The following is a 20,442-nucleotide window of genomic DNA, read 5'->3' on the forward strand; positions in this document are numbered from 1 at the left end:
GTTGACACTACTAAAGCTAAGCTCTGTTAGTAGAGTTGATATACAGTACGGTCATATATTGGTCATTTTAGAAGCTGCTTTGATCCAAAGCCACTTACGATTTCACATTCTGTTAATGTGGCCATTGCGGAATTCAACCCCACAACTTTGATGTTGTAAGCACCATGTTCATGCCATGCTCCAACCATCTAAGCCAATTAGAGAAGGAGAGTTAGCGCTAGAGGTCCATGACTTTGTGTTTTCCCTCCCCATTCGTGACAGTGTTAAACCCATTGTTTATGCTCCCAGGGCATTCCTCTGACCTACATTTCACACCTCCTCTCTGTGACGGAGAGAGAGAGAGAGAGAGAGAGACAGAGAGAGGGGGAAAGAGAGAGAGAGAGAGAGAAGAGAAAGAACTAACACGGCGGCCCTGATCAGATCTCCCTCCCAAATACACCACTCATTCTCACCTCTCCATCCAGTCTGTTTAGACTTATTCTTCCTTTAGTTACGGACTCAGCACCTTCCTGTAGAAACCCACTCACTCCGCAGATCAAGAGACAGTTTGTGACTTTGAGACTTATTGGTACCCTATGGCACCCTATTACCTATATAGTGCACCACTTTTGACCAGGGCTATGGTCAAAAGTAGTGCACTCTTCGGGAAATAGGGTGCCATTTGGGACGCATCCTTATTCCCACTTTAGTTACAGACGTCAGAGCTTCCCCCTGTCTCTCCCTATGAAAGCCCAGTCCCTACACTCTTGGAACCAACCTTAGGACCTCTTGGTGTGTCGTGTAACAACAGACCACTCGTTTTTACCTCTCAATGTCCCCGTACTATGTTTAGAGAAAGGATATGTCCCAAATGGCACCCTACTCCCTACATAGTGCACTACTTTTGACTGGAGACCTACAGGGAATAGGGGGCCTTTTGTGACTCCCCCGTGTTTATCCTTATGGGAAGACATTAGTTTTCGGACTCACCGGGTCCCAGATCTGAGGTGTGGATTAGTCAAACAGTCACAGAGCGTTGAGTGATAACCAGGACCATCAGGACTAGGGGGCTTATGGGTAAGAAGCCACACATTAAGAAGCTCCCCTCTCCTTTCACCCTCCATCCCTCACTTACCTCCATCCCTCCATCCCCACATTCATCTGGAAGCTGTTGGTTTAAGGGTGATAAACACCCCTCGCCCCGAACTAACAGCACCCCTCTCATCGCACTCTCTTCCCCCTCTCGTCCCCCCCTCCTCCTCCTCATCCCCTCCTCCCCCTCCGTCCATTATCCTGAGAGGGTTAGGTAGACAGAAGTTAAAATAGAGTTATAAATCAGTAGGATGGCTGGCATCACAATGTGCACTTAGACATATAAAATGGTGACCCTGTAACCAACCACCCCTGTCTCACTTTGACATTTTAGTCATTTAGCAGACACTCTAACCAAGAGCAACTTACAGTAGTGAGTGCATATGTTTTCATACTTTTTTCTGTACTGGTCCCCCTTGGGAGTTGAACCCACAACCCTGGCATTGCAAGCACCATGCGCTACCAACTGAGCCACACGGGACCGCTTAGCTAGATTTAGATGCACTAATTGTATGTCGCTCTGGATAAGTTTGTCTACTAAATTAGTCAAATGTAAATGTAGTAACACAAGATAACCTTGGAAGGGCTAGACTGGTTACAAGGGTGTGTCTCTTAGTATGTGTGTGAGAGAGTTTCAGGTTGTCCAAATCCATACATGTTATTCCAACAGGGTTAGCACCTGGTATGGTGATCTCGCTGAGGTGTGTTGTGGTTCTGTTAGTCTATCACACACTCTATGTAGCTTGCTGTGGTGTCTGACAGCTAGTTTAGGTGTGTGTGTGTGTGTGTGTGTGTGTGTGTGTGTGTGTGTGTGTGCGTGCGTGCGTGCGTGCGTGCGTGTGCGTGTAACACTCAATCACTCAATGTCAGTGACAATAAACACTGAAGTCATTGTTTTACTCCAAAACAAGGAAAGTGAGACTGTGTTTTCTGAGCGTGTGTGTGTGTGTGTCTGTTAGAATTTGCACAAGTATGTTTGTGTATGTGTTAGAATGTTCATACTTACAGTATATGTGTCTTATGTGTCCATGTGTACGGTATGTGTACCGCATGTGTGGGTGCACGTGTGAGAGCGTTGAGTCGTGTCAACTCCTCTTTAAATGGCTTGACCCTGAGAAAAACATCCCCTTGTCAACTACACACACTGGGATACATGTGTTGATGTTTATGGGAGAGGCTTGGTTTTATACAGTGTTCAGACTCTCACAGGGTGGTACGTCCATTAGAGGGGCCACAGCTATGGACAGAGGAGACGAGGGAAGGAGAGAGCAAGAGAGAGAGCGAGAGATAGAGGTGCAAGAGGAAAGAAAGGAGGAAGAGTGAGGGAGAGCAGGAAGGATGGGGTTAGAGGGAGAGGTAAAGGGAGAAATGCAGAGGGGGTAGTGTTTAATCGCCCAGTGTTGTTCCCGGTGTGGTAATGTGTATGTTCAGAGTCAAACCCCAACACCCCAAACGGCATCCTATTCTTAATATAGTGCACTACTTCAATAGAGCTCTGGTCAAAAGTAATGCACTATGAAGGGAATAGGATGCCATTTGGGATGCAGCCAGGGTGGGTCAGACCTGTGTAAATACCATGGATTAGCTCCCTCAGTCAGTGTGGATCAGCCCGTTTCACTGAGAGAGAGAGAGAGACCACAGAGAGCAGCTGGAGTGTGAATCACAACTGTTTCCTCTTTTTGTATTTTGTGTTTACATCATGTGTCCTCCCTCTTTAGATACAGCAGAGATGGAGAGAGAGAGAGATAGTGATCCTCTGTAGTGGTGCTTCGTAGCTCAGTTGGTAGAGCATGGCCCTTGTAACACCAGGGTAATGGATTTGATTCCCCGGACCACCCATACATAAAATGCATGCACGTGTGACTGTAAGTCACTTTGGATAAAAGTGTCTACTAAATGGCATATGGGATAGAGAACTGTCAGCTGTTTCGTCCATAGAGAAGACAAACAGACTGAACTCTGGGTCACCTCGCTTTAGCCCTCTAAACTTTTGCCTTGACAACCCCTGTAATGAAGACAAATATTTATATGAAGACAAATATTGTTATGATTTTCATCAATTGCTCACCCGATTTTGCTAATGATTTTGACAAAGGGCCTTTTCGCAATGAACTAAGATGGGTGTTGGCCCTGCCGAGAAAAACAACATAGACCAGCATACATTTCAATCTGGTCTATGCTAGTTCATGCTGGTCTATGCTGGTCAGTCCTGGTCGGATGCTGGTCAAACTGGTCTGACCAGCATGGTCTAACTGGTTCCGCTGGCCAACCAGCCTGGTCTAGCTGATTATGCTGGCAGACCAGCATGGCCTAGCTGGTCTAGCTGGTTATGCTTGCAGACCAGCCTTCATTTTGTTTTCGCTGGTGACCAACCTTCATTGTGTTTTGTACACTGGTGACCAGCATAAGTTAAAGCGAAACCAGCATCAAGTCAAATTATGCTGGCTTGCAAAGTGATGTTTAATTCCTATTGGAATCCAGACAGTGTATTCTCAAAATCTGCATTCAGAATGACAGCCAGGGTTAGAAAGATGAATGAATTAGACTACCTAAACTATATAAACTAGAACAACCATTTCAGTAACGGGTGCAATAAGTTGAACTAACAGATTGGATTAGTTTAGAAAAATGTATGTTATTTATCTTTGTGTAGCATAAGATAAAGTAATTTATTAATGAATCAATCAATTTACCCCAGAGAGCATATGAATATGTGGCAAACATAAAATATATGGTCACAGTTGTGTGTTTATTGTATGTTTTTGATTTTTAAGAAATTGTTTTATTATTTGTTAGCCATAACCTTTCCTACTTTGATTTCATTATTGGAGTCCTCCAGATTTATGAATTAATATGCACTGAAAGATATCGGTACCACAAGGTGAAGTCAGCAGATCTGTTGGTTGGTGGCCTTTACACTGGTGATCGTGACCTCACTTCCTCATTCTATTGAGACAGCTTTTCCTGAAACCCGTCAACTTTCTCTTGCCTCAAACTTTCTCCTGTTTTACAGGTTTGTGTTGTTTAAAACTATACAAAATAAACTTCGAAATAGTAAGATAAAATGTTTCGCTAAGTATTTCAAGGGGTTGTTTGATGTTTAAAGGTGCATTTTTTTCCCTATTACAGTGCATTCAGAAAGTATTCAGACTCCTTTACTTTTTCCACATTTTGTTACATTACAGCCCTATTCTAAAATTGATTAAATTGTTATTTTTCCTCATCAATCTACACACATTACCCCACAATGACAAAGCAAAAGCAGGTTTTCAGATATTTTTACATAAGTATTCACACCCTTTACTCAGTACTTTGTTGAAGCATCTGTGGTAGCGATTACAGCCATGAGTCGTCTTGGGTATGATGCTACAAGCTTGGCACACCTGTATTTGGGGAGTTCGCCCCAGTCTGAGGTCCTGAGCACTCTGAAGCAAGTTTTCATCAAGGATCTCTTTGTACTTTGCTCCGTTCATCTTTCCTTCGATCCTGACTAGTCTCCCAGTCCCTGCCACTGAAAGACATCCCTACAGCCTGATGCTCCCAACACCATGCTTCACCGTAGGGATGGTGCCAGGTTTCCTCCAGACGTGACGCTTGGCATTCAGGACAAAAAGTTCAATATTCGTTTCATCAGACCAGAGAGTCTTGTTTCTCATGGTCTGAGAGTGCTTTAGGTGCCTTTTGGCAAACTCCAAGTGGGCTGTAATGTGCAATTTATTGAGGAGTGGCTTCCATCAGGCCACTCTACCATAAAGTCCTGATTGGTGGAGTGCTGCAGAGATGGTTGTCCTTCTGGAAGGTTCTCCCATCTCCACAGAGGAACTCTGGAGCTCTGTCAGATTGACCATAGGGTTCTTGGTCACCTCCCTGACCAAGGCCCTTCTCCCCCGATTGCTCAGTTTGGCTGGGCGGACAGTTCTAGAAAATAATTGATGGTTCCAAACTTCTTCCATTTAAGAATGATGGAGGCCACTGTGTTCTTGGGGACCTTCAGTGCTGCAGAAATGTTTTGGTACCCTTCCTCATATCTGTGCCTCAACACAATCCTGTCTCGGAGCTCTATGGACAATTCCTTTGACCTCATGGCTTGGTTTTTGCTCTGCCATGCACTGTCAACTGTGGGACCTTATATAGACAGGTGTGTGCCTTTCCAAATCATATCCAATCAATTGAGTTTACCACAGGTGGACTCCAATCAAGTTGTAGAAACATCTTAAAGATGATCAATGGAAACAGGATGCATCTAAGCTCAATTTCGAGTCTCATAACAAATACTTATGTAAATAATATATTTCTGTTTTTATAAATTAGCAAACATTTCTTAAAACCTGTTTTTGCTTTGTCATTATGGGGTATTGTGTGTAGATTGGCGAGGGGAAAAAAATAATGCAATCCATTTTCGAAAAGGCTGTCACGTAACAAAATGTGGAAAAAGTCAAGGGGTCTGAATACTTTCCGAATGCACTGTATAAGTAATGAAGCCATACTAGGTAGAAAGGATTTAACATGGAGGTGAACCTAAGAAAATGGCGTCATTGACTACTTTATTTTATTAAATTAAGGCTCATATGTATATACTTATATGTTGCACTATTGAATCCTTGTAGTTAAATGTTTGAGAAATGTATATTTTTTTCCATAATTAATGGTTAGGAAGTTCACTAGCTAGCCTCATACTAAGCTGTAATTTAACACTAGCTACTGTATATGCTTAGCTGTTCTTGTATTTTACTGTTAGCTGTAGCACGGCTAGTGAGGGTCATTGAGGTCAATTGTGTAGCATTGGGTAACATTTATGTTTACACTACTATAGTGTTGAGATGTGTTGGACAAACATACATACCATTTTATGGTTGTCCATGCTAGATAGCATACCTTTTGCACTATTTGAGATTGAATGCCTTTATTTTGATACAGATACTAATTCCTTGAATAGCAATCGCTATATATACTGTTAAAGAGACTGAAAATAGGATATGAAAGTATGTGAATGTATATTTTTAATGTCAATATTTTTCTATTGTTAATGACAACTGTGCATGTATTTTTTTTCTACAAAGCAGTTGTAATGAACCAGATAATTTACCCTTGAAACTTTTGGATTTAACTTTTCTTTTAAATTCTATTGAGAACTTTCTCTTGTCAATTTTTTTCTCCTGTTTTCAGAAAACGTATCTGTTTTCCTCGTCTCAATCTTAGGACCTGTAACAAACATGAATTTTTTTATTACGGGAAATTAGCTTTAAAACTGCGGCATTCTCTTGCACAGGGACCTTGTTTATAGTGCCGGTAGGCTATCCAGGGCTTTAAAAAATATCTACACTTAACTACTAGACATTTACACAATTGTATTAATTTCAACTTTCATGCTACACAAAGATAAATACCATACATTTTTTCTAAACTAATCCAATCTCTTAGTTGGACTTATTACACCCTTTACTGAAATGGTTGTTCCAGTTTAGATGGTTTAGGTAGTCTCATTTATTAATTGTTTTAACCCTGGTTATCATTCTGAATGCAGATTGTGGGTGAATAAAAGTTCACATTTTTAGATATCCCTTGTCAATTCCAACAGGAATTAGACATCACTTTCAACTCAGCATAATGTGACTTGATGCTGGTTTTGTGGAGGACCAGCATATGCTGGTGACCTGCTTACGTGTCCAAAACACAGCGAAGGCTGGACACCAGTGAAAACACTAATGAAGGGTCGTCGCCAGTGAAATCACAATGAAGGCTGGTCCCCATCGAAAATACAACGAAGGCTGGTCACCAGCCTATGCTGGTCTATGCTTTATTTTTCAGGAAGGAAGTTCCTGTAAAAACCAAAATAGATCCTAATATTGTACCAGAATACATTGTTTGGGTTCTAGTTACCAGTTTTGGAATTTATTGGTTGTACATTCATTTAATTTCAACATATTCATTCATCTTTTGGTCATTTTTTAATCATAGTCTCTGGTGAAATTCTCTCTCTCCTCAGGCCAACTCTCATGCTTATACGCAAATTAGAAGCAAAACTCCAGTGTGTGTGTGTGTGTGTGTGTGTGTGTGTGTGTGTGTGTGTGTGTGTGTGTGTGTGTGTGTGCACTTATGAAGATCAAGCTTCCCTATTTAAAGCCAGTCATTCTCAGCCAAGCCTAGATTTAATCAGCTCAGCGGGCCCACTGAAGACGATTGGAGGGAAAACTATCAGTAATGTTGGGAAGAACATTCTAAAGTAGGAATTGTAACAAGAGGGAATGTGGTGAAAGTCTGCCTGCAGCAAGTGTGGAAGGACAGTTGACCCAATACCCCTCCTCACTTCCCACATCCTTTCCTATTTAAATTGGATTATCCCTCGTTTGAAGGGCTGATATTTGCATCAGTGGAGAGATGGACGGACACATACACACACACATGCACACACACACACACACACACACACACACACACACACAAGCAAACACAAACACACAGGCACATCGACACTCTTCTAGCTCCATAGACACACACACAGCATCCTGTGGCTCAGTGTAAAGAGTATCATATCCCAATTTCATTTTGTCCTTTATTACTACCAGTTGTTGGGTTTAACAAAGAGAGAGAACGCTGAGAGAGGGAGGCAGGGCTTGTTACTCAGTGGAACAGCTTTGCTCCCTGGAACCCTTCTCTGAGAGAAATGTTACAGTAGCTAAATCAAGACGAGTCACGGCTATGTGCGTGTGCGTGCGTGCGTGTGCGTGCGTGTGTGTGTGTGTGTGTGTGTGTGTGTGTGTGTGTGTGTGTGTGTGTGTGTGTGTGTGTGTGTGTGTGTGTGTGTGTGTGTGCGTGCGTGCGTGCGTGCGTGCGTGCGTGCGTGTGTGTGTGTGTGTGAGGGATTGGGTGGCTTGCGGATTCAAGGCTGATGGTAGCCAGGATGATGAGATGCAGTTGGTAACACCGGAGCGGCCGCGCTGCATGTTTTAACAATCACACAGAGAGAGACACACACACACACACTCGGCTTGTCTGTTTCCTACAGCCGTGGCTTGATTTAGCTACTGCGACATCAGTATAAGTGTTGATGGAGAAATTGTTTCCAACCCCAGGCCCCAGTCAAGCGGATAGCTCTTGTCAGTGAGCTAGTTGTAGATGTCTGCTTTTATAAAATGAGTTGTGTGTGTGTGTGTGTGTGTGTGTGTTGGTGTGTGTGCCTGTGCCTCTTGGACTGGGAGTTTCAGTAGTGGGTTTTGTCTCCACGCTGACTTCACCTCTCTGAGGCTAACGATGTGTTTAGGCTGAAAGTCTGTATGTGTGTGACTACAAGCCAGGCCATGGTGTGAGGTTTAGGGGGTTGTGGGCTGTGTGGTCTGTGTGGGCTGTGTGGGCTGTGTGGGCTGTGTTCTATACGTGTTTCTTCAGACACATGGCTAGCTCTAGCTGGATCCCAGTCAAACCCAGGACCAGGCAGGCTGCGTGCTTTTCACCAACAACCAGGGGAAACAGTTCACTTTCTTTCCTGCATGCAAGAGTGGGTCTCTTGGAATCTGATAAATGGGTTGTGTATAGGCCCCTGGAGGCCTATCTGTTAGAGCGCTGGACCACTTCAGGCCTACTAGGGCATTCAATCCTCTCACGCAAGGAAAGATCGGTCCTCCTTCCTCCTCGCTCCTCTCTCTTTCCCTCCTGTCTTTTCTCTCCCTCTTCCGTCTCCTCATCTCTCTCACACCCGTCACTCTCTCTTTGTCCTTTTTCTTGTACTGCCCCCTTGCTCTTCTCTCATCTCTCCTCTCTTCTTTCCCTCCGCTCTCTTCTCTCCTGTCTTCCTCTATCCTCTCCCTGAGGGCTGTGTATATTCGCTGACAGGAGAGGTCGGATACCTCCTACTTCGGTTTCTGTAGACCTGGGGAGCATTCAGCAGGACACAACGTTTCTTATCGTTAAATAGAAATAGGCTATGTAGCACAAACATGCCTCTCTGACTATGGAATCATGTCGGTTTTATTCATGGATTTTCTTTCTGGTGCAAACTCTGTTACGTAATTTGAGGAGAGGATGGCGGTCAACAGAGGCAGGTCAGAGTTCGAAGGGCATCATTGAAGTGTTATAAACAACATGATTTCAATATGCGCTCTTCTGGCTCCATACACTACTTGTATTGACCTTTGTTAAGTGGCTTGGTTATTTCTGATCTCAGATCTCTGAGCCTGTTTTGTCTTTGGGTCGTGACCAATTTTCCCTCTAACTTTTTTTCGGCACTGAGGAAATGTCAGGTTTGCTGAGTGAAAGTTCTGTGCAACTTCCAGAGCACGTTTACTGTGAACACTGAGGCTGTACCAGCCATAAGTTAGTTTTAACAGTGGCCAAGTAAGCTACTGTGGCTATTTGATCATAATTTAGGCCTACCAGAGTGGCCTAGAATCAAAAACAAGAGAAAATGCATCACATAACATTTTAACATGGAAATAGCTGTTCTACCATTCAGCCTACGCTGACTACAAATTATCTATAACTGGGCTAATAACTCACTAAATAGCAAAGGATATGAAACATTTTTGCAAACGTGGCTACATGCATCTCTTGCTTTGATCTCAAAACAAGCGAATCTACTCACGACCACAGCTGTAAACACAGTCCAGTTCAACGTAAATGGCACAGATCCATAAATGGCAATGGTCTTTGCATATAGGCCTACGGTAGCTCTGATTGGCTGTGTAGAGTACGGGCTGAGTTGTGCTCAATAGAATCCTACTCCGAAAGAATCCTACAATAAAATGGCTTGCATAGTTTGTTTTGTTTCGGTATGTTGCATTGAAAATGGCTAATATTGTGTTGATTCGATCACAGTTGCCACAGTAAAGGGACACGTTGATAGTGTTAACTAACAGGGAAAACTCTAGAAAGTTGATTAAAGTTCTGTCTCGTGCTTCTCTCTGTGGCCTGATATTTCTTCTGCGCTCTGTGTGGCAGTCCAGGGGGAGCTGCACGGCAGTCTCGGGCTACTGCACACACACTTGCAGCTTAGAGGGAACATTGGTCGTGACATAAACCTTTAAACACCATCCAGGATCTGATAACCTTTGACCTCTAGGTGTAGATCACTGATGGTGAATATCCTAATACTTGACACAGCTTCCTCTTCTTGTCTCCTTTCCTTGGATGCAACCGATAGGTGAAAGGTCTGGATAGATTTTCACCTTTGTGCCCTTGACCTGTCAAGTCCTTCAGATAAGCCAAAGGAGGGAAGGAAAGGAAGCTATTTAAGAGTATAAGGAAATGACCATGGAGACAGAGATCAGCTTACCAAACATGTAACACATGGTGGGGGTTTGTCCCTTGATAGCATGTCTACTGAGCACATGCACACACACACACACACACACACACACACACACACACACACACACACACACACACACACACACACACTCCTCATATGACACCTCCTGGTCCTGGTATGTCACTGATCTCACAGATCTTGCCGGTGACGCAGGAAGTTAAGGCCGAAACTTGACCCTCCCCTTGCACGTGTGCGTGTGATTGATGTCTCTACGTCATTGCCACAGATGACAAATGAAGGTGCCAGACATTGGCACTGTGCGTGTCTGTGTGTGTGTTGGCGTAACTGTGTATGTACAGGTACGTGTTTAAAGCTCTGCTTGAGCCCTGGTTACACAGACACACACACACACACACACACCACACACACACACACACACGCACTCCTGTTTATACCATTAATTCCTCTAGTCAATGCTGGCCCTACATCAGCCTGTCATCACCACGGCGGTTACCTCTCAGCTATACTGCACATGACAAATCACACGCTCCGATTACAGTCCCCTCTACCTCCAGCCCTGGCCACCTCCCTGTCCGTCGGCATGAGACTTTCATGTCCAATAGAAATAGAGGCACTGCATGGGGCTCCTAGTGACCAACAGCCCATAATATCAATACTGGATTACTGCTTACTGAACACAGTCAGTGGTCAGGATAAGCTTAGAAGCTCGAGAGACTCTGTACCCCAGAACCCCCCCACTCTCCCACATCCAGTGTGTCCCCTATTGCACCCTACCACCCCAGGAATCTGCTCTGGCCCTCTTGTATTGAGTCGTCAGTCTTTGCCAGGGCAGGTTCACTGTGGTGTTTATGGCTGGGGGAGCTGGAGGAGCGGAGCAGGGGAAGTGGAGAGTACTGGGGGGCTATTAATACCTAGGACACTGGGGACTGGAGGAGTGGAAGGGGGAGGAAGGGTAGGGGGGTGAAGAGAGACAGGGGCAGGCAAGAGTGTGAGAATGGAGGGGGGGGAGACAGGGGCACACAGGAGGGAGGCAATGATGCCTGTGTCCAAAAAAAGAGGGAGAGGAGGAGATCAGAGATCAAATGTGATGGTCGAGAGAATAGGACTGTTCCGGAGAATACTGCCGAGGTACAAGAGTGACAGACTGCAAGGCGGGAAAAGATGAGAGACTAAAATGTTGGAAAGTGGGTGGAGACAGAGGAGGAGGAGGAGGAGGAGGAGGAAGAAGAGGAGGAGGAGGAGGAGGGTAGTTCTCTTTTTAAAAGTGGGCTTCACTGTAAGGAAGCGATTAGGCCGTAACAATAACTCCTATAATGGCCTATGGAAAAAGCATGTCTGCAGCCAGAGCTGATTAGCATCAGAACACAAAGCTAGGCTACTCTAACCCAGGCCCAAAGCCAGTATGGATCCCATTTACCTGCACGGCCAGGGGGAAGCTCTGAAGGTGGATCAGAGGGGAAGCGAGGGAGTCAATAGTGAGGGAGGGCACTCTGGGGCAAAGGGAGAGCAAATCAAATCAAAGTGTATTTGTCACGTCCACCGAATACAACAGGTGTAGACCTTACAGTGAAATGCTTACTTACAGGCTCTAACCAATAGTGCAAAAAAGGTGTTAGGTGAACAATAGGTAAGTAAAGGAATAAACAACAGTAACAAGACAGGCTACATACAGTAGCGAGGCTATAAAAGTAGCGAGGCTACGTACAGACACCGGTTAGTCAGGCTGATTGAGGTAGTATGTACATGTAGATATGGTTAAAGTGACTATGCATATATGATGAACAGAGAGTAGCAGTAGCGTAAAAGAGGGGTTGGCGGGTGGTGGGTGGCGGAACACAATGCAGATAGCCCGGTTAGCCAATGTGCGGGAGCACTGGTTGGTCGGCCCAATTGAGGTAGTATGTACATGAATGTATAGTTAAAGTGACCATGCATATAGCAGAGCAGAGCAAGAGGGGATGCTGGATAAAATCTACTTTTGGAGTGATGTATTGTGGTACTATGTGCGTTTGTGTTCTATGATCTTAAACACAAAGGGAGACTTTGAGATTCACACAGCGTACCCCGACTTTATTTTAGCATATTCAGCAGCACTAGGGTTTTTTGTGTTTACATAATTCTCTCTGGGCACAGCATCCTGGCATGGTCAAAGCTCCTGCTCTGAACTGCTATAGTTCCTGGTGTTTTAACTGCTCTGGCTGCCTGAACAGCTCCTTGCAGCTTCCTATCTTTACTGCATCTCCACATCAACATGAGTATGGCCAACAGTATCAGGACAGGCTTTACTGGCAGGTCAGGGGAAGGTGAGGATTGGCACCAAGCCAGTGGAGGAGAGGCGTTGTGTTTGGCTTGGCCGGTCAAAGAGAGGCGATGGGATGACTGTGACTGTGCGGGATGACTGTGTAGTCCATGGCAAGGCCTGCTATGTGGATCGCTGACACACACATACACACACCTGTTCCGCTCAGGTGAATCCATCCAGATGTTCTACAGTTCTACAGTAGAACATTCCACCTGTGGCGCCGTGTGTTTGGACATCTGGAGCAGTTTACACACCGTAACCATGCCAACACATATACTACACCCCCAATGAACACACTCCTCTGCCAACACACACACACACACATCCAATAGTTTTATCTCATGTGTAGCTTACAACCCCCAGGTACCCCTTTAGCCCCTGCTCTAAACTTCTAACTTCTTCCCGGACTTTTCAGTTGATGAGTTTGGGCTTTAACACTCTGTGTTTATGTTTCCTTCAGGTCCTCCTGGAAAGCGTGGAAGGATGGGAAGAAGAGGTGATCCCGGTGAGTGTCACATCTCTCTCTTAAACTGTATTTTTTGTGCTGTTGTCATCCCCAGATTCTCCTCTTTCTTCTCTACATTCCCTCTCTCCTCTTTCCCCACATCTTTCTTCCTCTTCCCATCTCCCAAATCCCCGTCTTTCCCCTCCCTCTGCTCCATCCCCATCTCTCCAACCACTCTCCATCACCTCTCTCTCTCTCTCTCTCTCTCTCTCTCCTCTGTCTCTCTCTCTCTCTCATGGACATGCAGGATGTGGCAGTGAGCTAGGACAGTCTGTGAACCGTGACTCAAAACACTATGTGATGGAATAGAGCAGACATTTCTCCCTGTTCCTCCCTATCCACTCCAACCTAACACTAACGTTGGCCACGTGGTCTCATGAACGTGTTTTAGCGGTGCAGCCTGAGCAGTAGCAGCCGCTCTAGTAGTAAGACGAGGTTAATGACATTGGCAACGTCACTGTCCTCCCTTCTCCTTAAGTGTGTTATGGTTTCTCTAAAACCACAAAACACTTATTGGGAACAAGAACAATGAACAGACCTGAAATCGGTGCATTGTAACCCTTGTTGTACCAAACCGTTTTGTGTAGAAATCCTCAATAATCCAAGTCTCTCTCACTCTTTGACTGGGTCATCCAACAAATATTGCTTATTTTGAACTTTGACTCATTGTCAGATTAAAGAGACATGTTTTTGAGTCTGCTTAGTCTAGCCTGTCTGTAGTGTAAGAACACTAGAAGGTATTATCACAGACTGTGGTGTGTCTGTGTGTCTAAGAGGAAAAACCTCTTGAGTCATGGTTGCGGTCAAGACGGAGTCACGGGTCCCCATAATCATGGATGAGGACCATGTTGACTCACTCATGGATCACTGACGAGTGTTACGAGAAATCGAGGCTCGTACCGTCAAGTAGACACACCTTGATCTTTCGGGTGAGATATTGTCTGGTCTAAATTTGCCGTATCAAATAATACAAAGAAGTAGATGGTATCTCTTGCTACTATCAGATGGTAGTGAATGGTGACTCAAAACACACAGCTATATAGATGCCTTGTGTGACTTAGTGTCTTCCATGCCTTAAACATATGATGATGATCGTCATGGTTCACCCAATGTCAGATTATTCACATAATTATCTAAATATAGCCAGTATATGGTTATATAGTGTTGTTGTGCGTTATAAGACATCCACATTCACCATAAACTTCTCCAGGTCTTCCCTGTCTCATATTCCTCGATATCTCCTCCAATTTATTCTCATACCCAACCATCAGATCATTGCTTGATCTACCCAGATTGGAGCTGAAAGCCCTCTCTGCTCTGTTCACGGTCCATCAGGCCATTATCAGGACAGCTAAATGGCTATGTTTTGCATCAGGGCCCTAAGTCGTTCCAGCCGCATGGTGTTCTTAGGATGGAGTTCAAAGACGGACCGATTGAGCGTTTTGTATTCATGTGGAGATGCTAGTTCTTGTTGTCCCAGGACTGGGGAAATGTGTGGTTCTGTTTAGATCTGCCTCTGCCTCGAAAATGGTTTTGTTTCATGTCCATAAGGATGCAGCCTGGTTAGGTTGTTGTGTTCTCCTGGCTCTGGCTGGTTATTACACCATGCTCTGTTTGTGTGACGAAAAATGTTCAACTATTTGAAAAACAAAGAGGAAGTTAAACACACACACACACACACACACACACGGTTCAGAGTAAAAATGAGAGACAATGAGATCATGGGAGTAGTTCACACAGACCTGCACACACGCACGCACACACAAATGTAAACACACACATAAACACACACACACACACGCACTCAAGCACGCACACACACACACACACACACACACACACACACACACACACACACACACACACACACACACACACACAAACACACATTGTCACACACACACACATTGACACACACACACACACATACACACACACACACACACACACACACACACTCACACACACACACACTCACAAACAGTGCCAGTAAAGGGAGGACCACCTGCCTCAGTGTTTCCCCTATATTAATTTAGCAGCGGTGGCCCACTGCTAAATTGTTGCCACCTCTGCAAAAAATATGATGTAATTATCTGACTGGTGTGTTTGTTTACTTAGCTGTCTGGGCCAGTAGGTCCTTGTCCTAGTGTCTAGACACCCATAAACCTCATTGACGTTCATGCCTCATAAACCACAACACCTTTTTCCTCTCACGTTTGTTCCTTACCTCTTTTCTTATGTCCCTTCACTCCCTTCACTACTCTCCCTCTCTCTTTCTCCCACCCCTCTCTCCCTCTCCTCTCCTCTCTCCTCTATACCATCCACCACTCTCCCAGCTAGCACATAATGCTCTGAGAACCATGTGTTTTTAGAGCTTGGTGAGAGCGTGGTTGTACTATAGTTATTTTGCATACAACCTTCCCACAATGTTCTGGGAATGATGCAGGATACCCAGCTAGCACATAACGTTCTGAGAACCTTAGGTGGGAATTTCAGAACTTCAGCATAACGTTTCCTACAGGTTTCCTCATGGTTCTATTTAAAGTAATGTTCTCAAATTCTTCAGAGAACTTTAAGAAACAACGTTCTTCTGTGGGAATTTCAGTACTTCTGCAGATTTCTATATAAAGTCATGTTCTCAGAACATTAAGAAAACTTTCCTTAAAAACCACAAGAAATCATTATTAAAGTTAAAACAATGTTCTAAGAATGTTATTTAAAACATATACATTCCATTCTCAGCTTTCTCTCTCTTTCCTCTATCTTGTTAAAGGGAAACCATTTTTCAATTGCATATTTATTATCTCCAGCACCACCCCAACATCAACATATAGTTTGTGAAAATGCTGCGTTTCTATGTTTTGTAGTAAAAAAGATAGCGGGAGACATGTTTTTCCAATGACATCATTGGTGTGCATTGTGTGATTTTGACAAATTTTGAGTAGGCATTGCCTACTAATTGCCTACTAATTGTCTACTAATTGGTTGATTATGTCATTGGAAACACTTACCTTTCTCTATCTTTTTTACTACAAAACATAGAAACGTGCCATTTTCACATATGTTGATGTCGGGGGGTGCTGGAGATAAATATGAAGTTGAAACATTGTGACATTTTCTTTGAAATGTATTCAGGTGTGTTGGCCGTGCCCACTAATCCTGCCCACTAAGCTTGTTTCCTTTGAAATGGAGTCTATTTGAATAGACTGAACAGCTTTGTATTAGTAAAAAAAAAAATCCATGGATAGAGAACAAAAGATCTTAGGCTTGAATCTCACTGGCATAATGCCACAATAAAAAAGAAATGTGTTTGTATGATTAATGCCTAAGCAAATACATTTCCATGTGTCCTATCTTTGCTTGGAGTTCAAAAAAGTTAACCCAATCTATTAAAAGTCTTATTGAAACATTTTCTCAGAACGCTATTTAATTACCATCAAATAACCTATAATTTCCGTTCTCAGAATGTTAATAAAACCTCCCAGGAAAACTTTCCGGGAACCATATAAAACATTCTCAGAACCTGGGGCAACCTAAAAATGATTGTTTCTAGAACAGGTGGAAATACATTTGAAAAAAGTTCAGTTTCACCGGGGTCAGGAAACGTATGACTTCGTTCCCAGAACTTCCAAGGAACCAAATGTGCTAGCTGGGCTAACACTCCACCTCCCTCCTATCCCCTCCATCCCTTTCTCTTCCTCTTCCTCTGTTTTTCACTTCTCCGTTAGCTCAGATCACGGATCAGATTCTAAACATGATCAGTAATTAAACAGTAATTACACAGCTACAGCAGTAACATCAAATCAAATGTTATTGGTCGCGTACCCATATTTTGTAGATGTTATCGCAGATGCAGCGAAATGCTTATGTTTTTAGCTCCGACAGTGCAGTAATACATTTACATTTACATTTAAGTCATTTAGCAGACGCTCTTATCCAGAGCGACTTACAAATTGGTGCATTCACCTTAAGATATCCAGTGGAACAACCACTTTACAATACCTAACAATACAAAACAATGCACATAAATCCCCCCCAAAAAAGAAAGGAATTATGACATTTCAGAACGAGCAATGTCAGAGTCCGGAGTATAAATATATATGTATATGATGGTGTGTAGAGACATTATGGACAGTATATAAATTGAAAAGGTGTATACAGCAGTAGTAGCCTATTTGTTAGAGCGGGGCGGCAGCGTAGCCTAGTGGTTAGAGCAGGGAGGCAGCGTAGCCTAGTGGTTAGAGCGGGGAGGCAGCGTAGCCTAGTGGTTAGAGCGTTGGACTAGTAACCGAAAGGTTGGAAGATTGAATCCCCGAGCTGACAAGGTACAAATCTGTCGTTCTGCCCCTGAACAAGGCAGTTAACCCACTGTTCCTAGGCCGTCATTGAAAATAAGAATTTGTTCTTAACTGACTTGCCTAGTTAAATAAAGGTAAAATAAAAAAAGTTAAATAGGGTGTCTCAGTGACCTTGTGGTGAGAGTGTCTGCCCTGAGATTGGAAAGTTGGGAGTTTGAACCCTCAGCCTAGTCATACCCAATGTGTCTCTGCTTGGCACTCAGAATTAAGGAGATTGACTATGATCTCCCTATGTCTAGGGGGGTGTACTTGTATATCATGCTGCCTAATGCTATAGGACCAGTAGATAGGCTCCTGAGCCTTTCTGACTTGCACAAACCAAGGCCACTTAGTTTAATACCCCACTACTCCGGAACTGTCTGTTTCCACTCAGACTAGACCCATTCTGACATCTATTACCTACTTTAATACCCCCACTACTCCTGAACTGTCTGTTTCCACTCAGACTAGACCCATTCTTATGTCTATTACTCCGTCAGTTGTTGTTGTAGTTGTATTGCTGGCATGTTTCCCTTTCATTGTTGGGGCCCCACCCCGAATGAAAGCGTGCCCATTGGTTGTTATTACAGAGACATCAGAATGAACCTTTTCATGATTGGTTTGATCCAAATAAGCAACATTAGTCCAAAATCAAAGGCTGGATGTAATCTTAAGGATCAACTGGTCCTCCGTGTTTCCTCTTCATCAGTTTAGTCAGGATTGTTGGTTTTAGACCGGAGTCGAGACTTCTTCAACGGTTCACGCTAAGAGTTAATAGAGAGAGGGACGGAGAGAAGAGGAGGAGAGGGAGAGAAAGGAAAGCAGAGAGAGAGAGAGAGACAGATGGAGTGAATGATGGAAGGAGAGAAAGAACGAGAGGGAGGGAGAGAAAGAGAAAAAGAGAAAGAAGAGAGAGGGAGAGATCGCCTATCTCTGAAAAATAACATTTCAGGGACAGTCAGGAAAACAATAAAGGAACAGTCCGAGCTTTGAGAGGATATCCCAAGCCCAGACAGCTTTAAACCCATTCTGAATCAAACCCCCTTCTGATTCTTATCTGGGATATGGGGCCATTAAACTCAAGCCTTCCTTTTTATATCACACTTTCTGTTTCCTTTCCTTTTTTTAAATGTACCAATATGTCTCTGTAAAACTCTGAATCACTTTTCAGCCTAATGCAAAACACAGCCATAGCCCAGAAGTCAACTCAGTGTGTGCTAGTCTATTTGTCATAAGGCTCTTACCGCAAGCTCTATTGGCAATACACTTAATGAGCTGTTTCTGTAAGATATACATATCTTTAATTATATCCCCGATCTAAAATACCAAAGTACAAACATTTGTCTATTTTAATTGCTGTACAAACCAGAAAATGTTGTAACAAAATGTTGAATGTATTATACCAGTACTAATAATTGTTTTCTCTTTCCTTTTGTTTGTTTGTTTGTTTGTTTGTTTGTTTGTGTATTGCAGGAGCTCCAGTAAGTACCATGCAGGATGTATCACACACACACACACACACACACACACACACACACACACACACACACACACACACACACACACACACACACACACACACACACACACACACACACACACACACACACACACACACACAGTGCCAGTAGATGGACCACACGGAGGAGTGTGTGTGTGTGTGTCTGTGTGTGTTTTGAGTATTCCGTGGAGAGCGTTAGAGAGCAGGCCAGGGTAGTGACTGGTAAATGTTCCGGGTGTAGAAGACTGCTGCTGCCGCTTCCCATCCCGGGTCCTGTTCCTTGGAAGAGAGTGCTGGGATATCACACAGCTGCCACTGACTCACTGGGTCTGCGTCCCAAATAGCACTCGATTCCCTACATAGGTCATTACTTTTGACCACAGCCCTGATAGGGTGCCTTTTAGGATGCAGGCCGGTGTACTGTCTCTCTGAGAGGGCAGATATAAGAGGGATAGAATCCTGTTTATATAGTCAGGAGTTTATATGAGATCGTTACAGGGGATCGCTGTGCGCTATCGTTCATTGAACCACGCTCGTATCTTGTCTCCAGACTGTGTGTTTGCATGTGTTACAGTAAGGTCTTTTGATGGTGAATGTTGTTTTCTGGGTCGTCTGTTCTAACAATTGTTATGGTGTGTGCTTTACTCTCTCTAACCTCACCAGGGCAAGACTGGGAGAGATGGATACCCGGTAAATTTTATTGACTTTTTAGATCCTCTTAGCCTATTTTGGGCTACTATCCCCTCCATCAAAAGTTTTTCTGTTCTCTCTTTTTTGGGTGATCCTTTTTTTCTCCCCACCCCTATCCTCTCCTTATTCCTTGCCTTTTTACTTACTTCTAACATCAATGAGTGTGTTCTCAACAATGATTAATATAATTCCTGCTCTGTGCGTCAACTGAAAATGTCTGTAGACACACACACAGCCCAGTGTGATTAGCGTGGGCTAATTGGTTTATCACCCCAGGTCTGTTCCCAGCCCCACGTCTTGTAATGATGACATCATGGCTGCTGCCTGCTAACAGCAGACAGATCAGAGCCATAGCAGCAGTGATGCATTAGAAGACTTTTCAGTGTGACGCTCAAGTGACTCACTGGTTCAGCTTAATAGGCTGTTTCATCAAGTGTCATCGGCCAGTCTTTGAGGGTCTGGAGTTAAACAGTTAATCTACTTCCAAACAATCCCTTGTAACCTCAGACCAATAAGTATATTCGATTTCTGTTCAAATGGTAACCTGGTGCGGTCTAGTGCGGAGTTGTCACTCTCTCATCTCCCTGTTAAACTGTGATCTGGTGGCCTCTAGTGGTCGTATGGGAAACTCCAACTCTCTGTTCCGCTCTGTATGGGCATGATTCCCTGTCTCTCTGGTCTCTGCGGTCTGCTTGGTGATGGTTAGTGTTTTAGCCATAATGAGAATCAACATAGATTACCTCTGCGTACAAATTAGTTTGTGAGTCTGTC

At 43.9% G+C, this 20,442-nt stretch overlaps 1 protein-coding gene across 8 annotated transcripts in view; it reads left to right on the forward strand.

Moving 5' to 3' along the window:
• LOC115174577 (collagen alpha-1(XXIII) chain) overlaps positions 1–20,442 on the forward strand; it is a 225,363-nt gene that overhangs the window by 146,596 nt on the left and 58,325 nt on the right. For 7 of the 8 annotated variants that reach the window (XM_029733255.1, XM_029733248.1, XM_029733291.1 and 4 more), the window contains exons 3-5: positions 13,099–13,143; positions 18,954–18,961; positions 19,645–19,671. In XM_029733255.1, coding sequence (XP_029589115.1) covers positions 13,099–13,143; positions 18,954–18,961; positions 19,645–19,671 — 80 coding nt within the window. The remainder of the gene's footprint in view (positions 1–13,098; positions 13,144–18,953; positions 18,962–19,644; positions 19,672–20,442) is intronic. The other variant, XM_029733271.1, reaches the window with a different exon arrangement.

The sequence above is a fragment of the Salmo trutta genome, chromosome 3, assembly GCF_901001165.1.
Source record: "Salmo trutta chromosome 3, fSalTru1.1, whole genome shotgun sequence".
Taxonomy (NCBI): Eukaryota; Metazoa; Chordata; class Actinopteri; order Salmoniformes; family Salmonidae; genus Salmo; species Salmo trutta.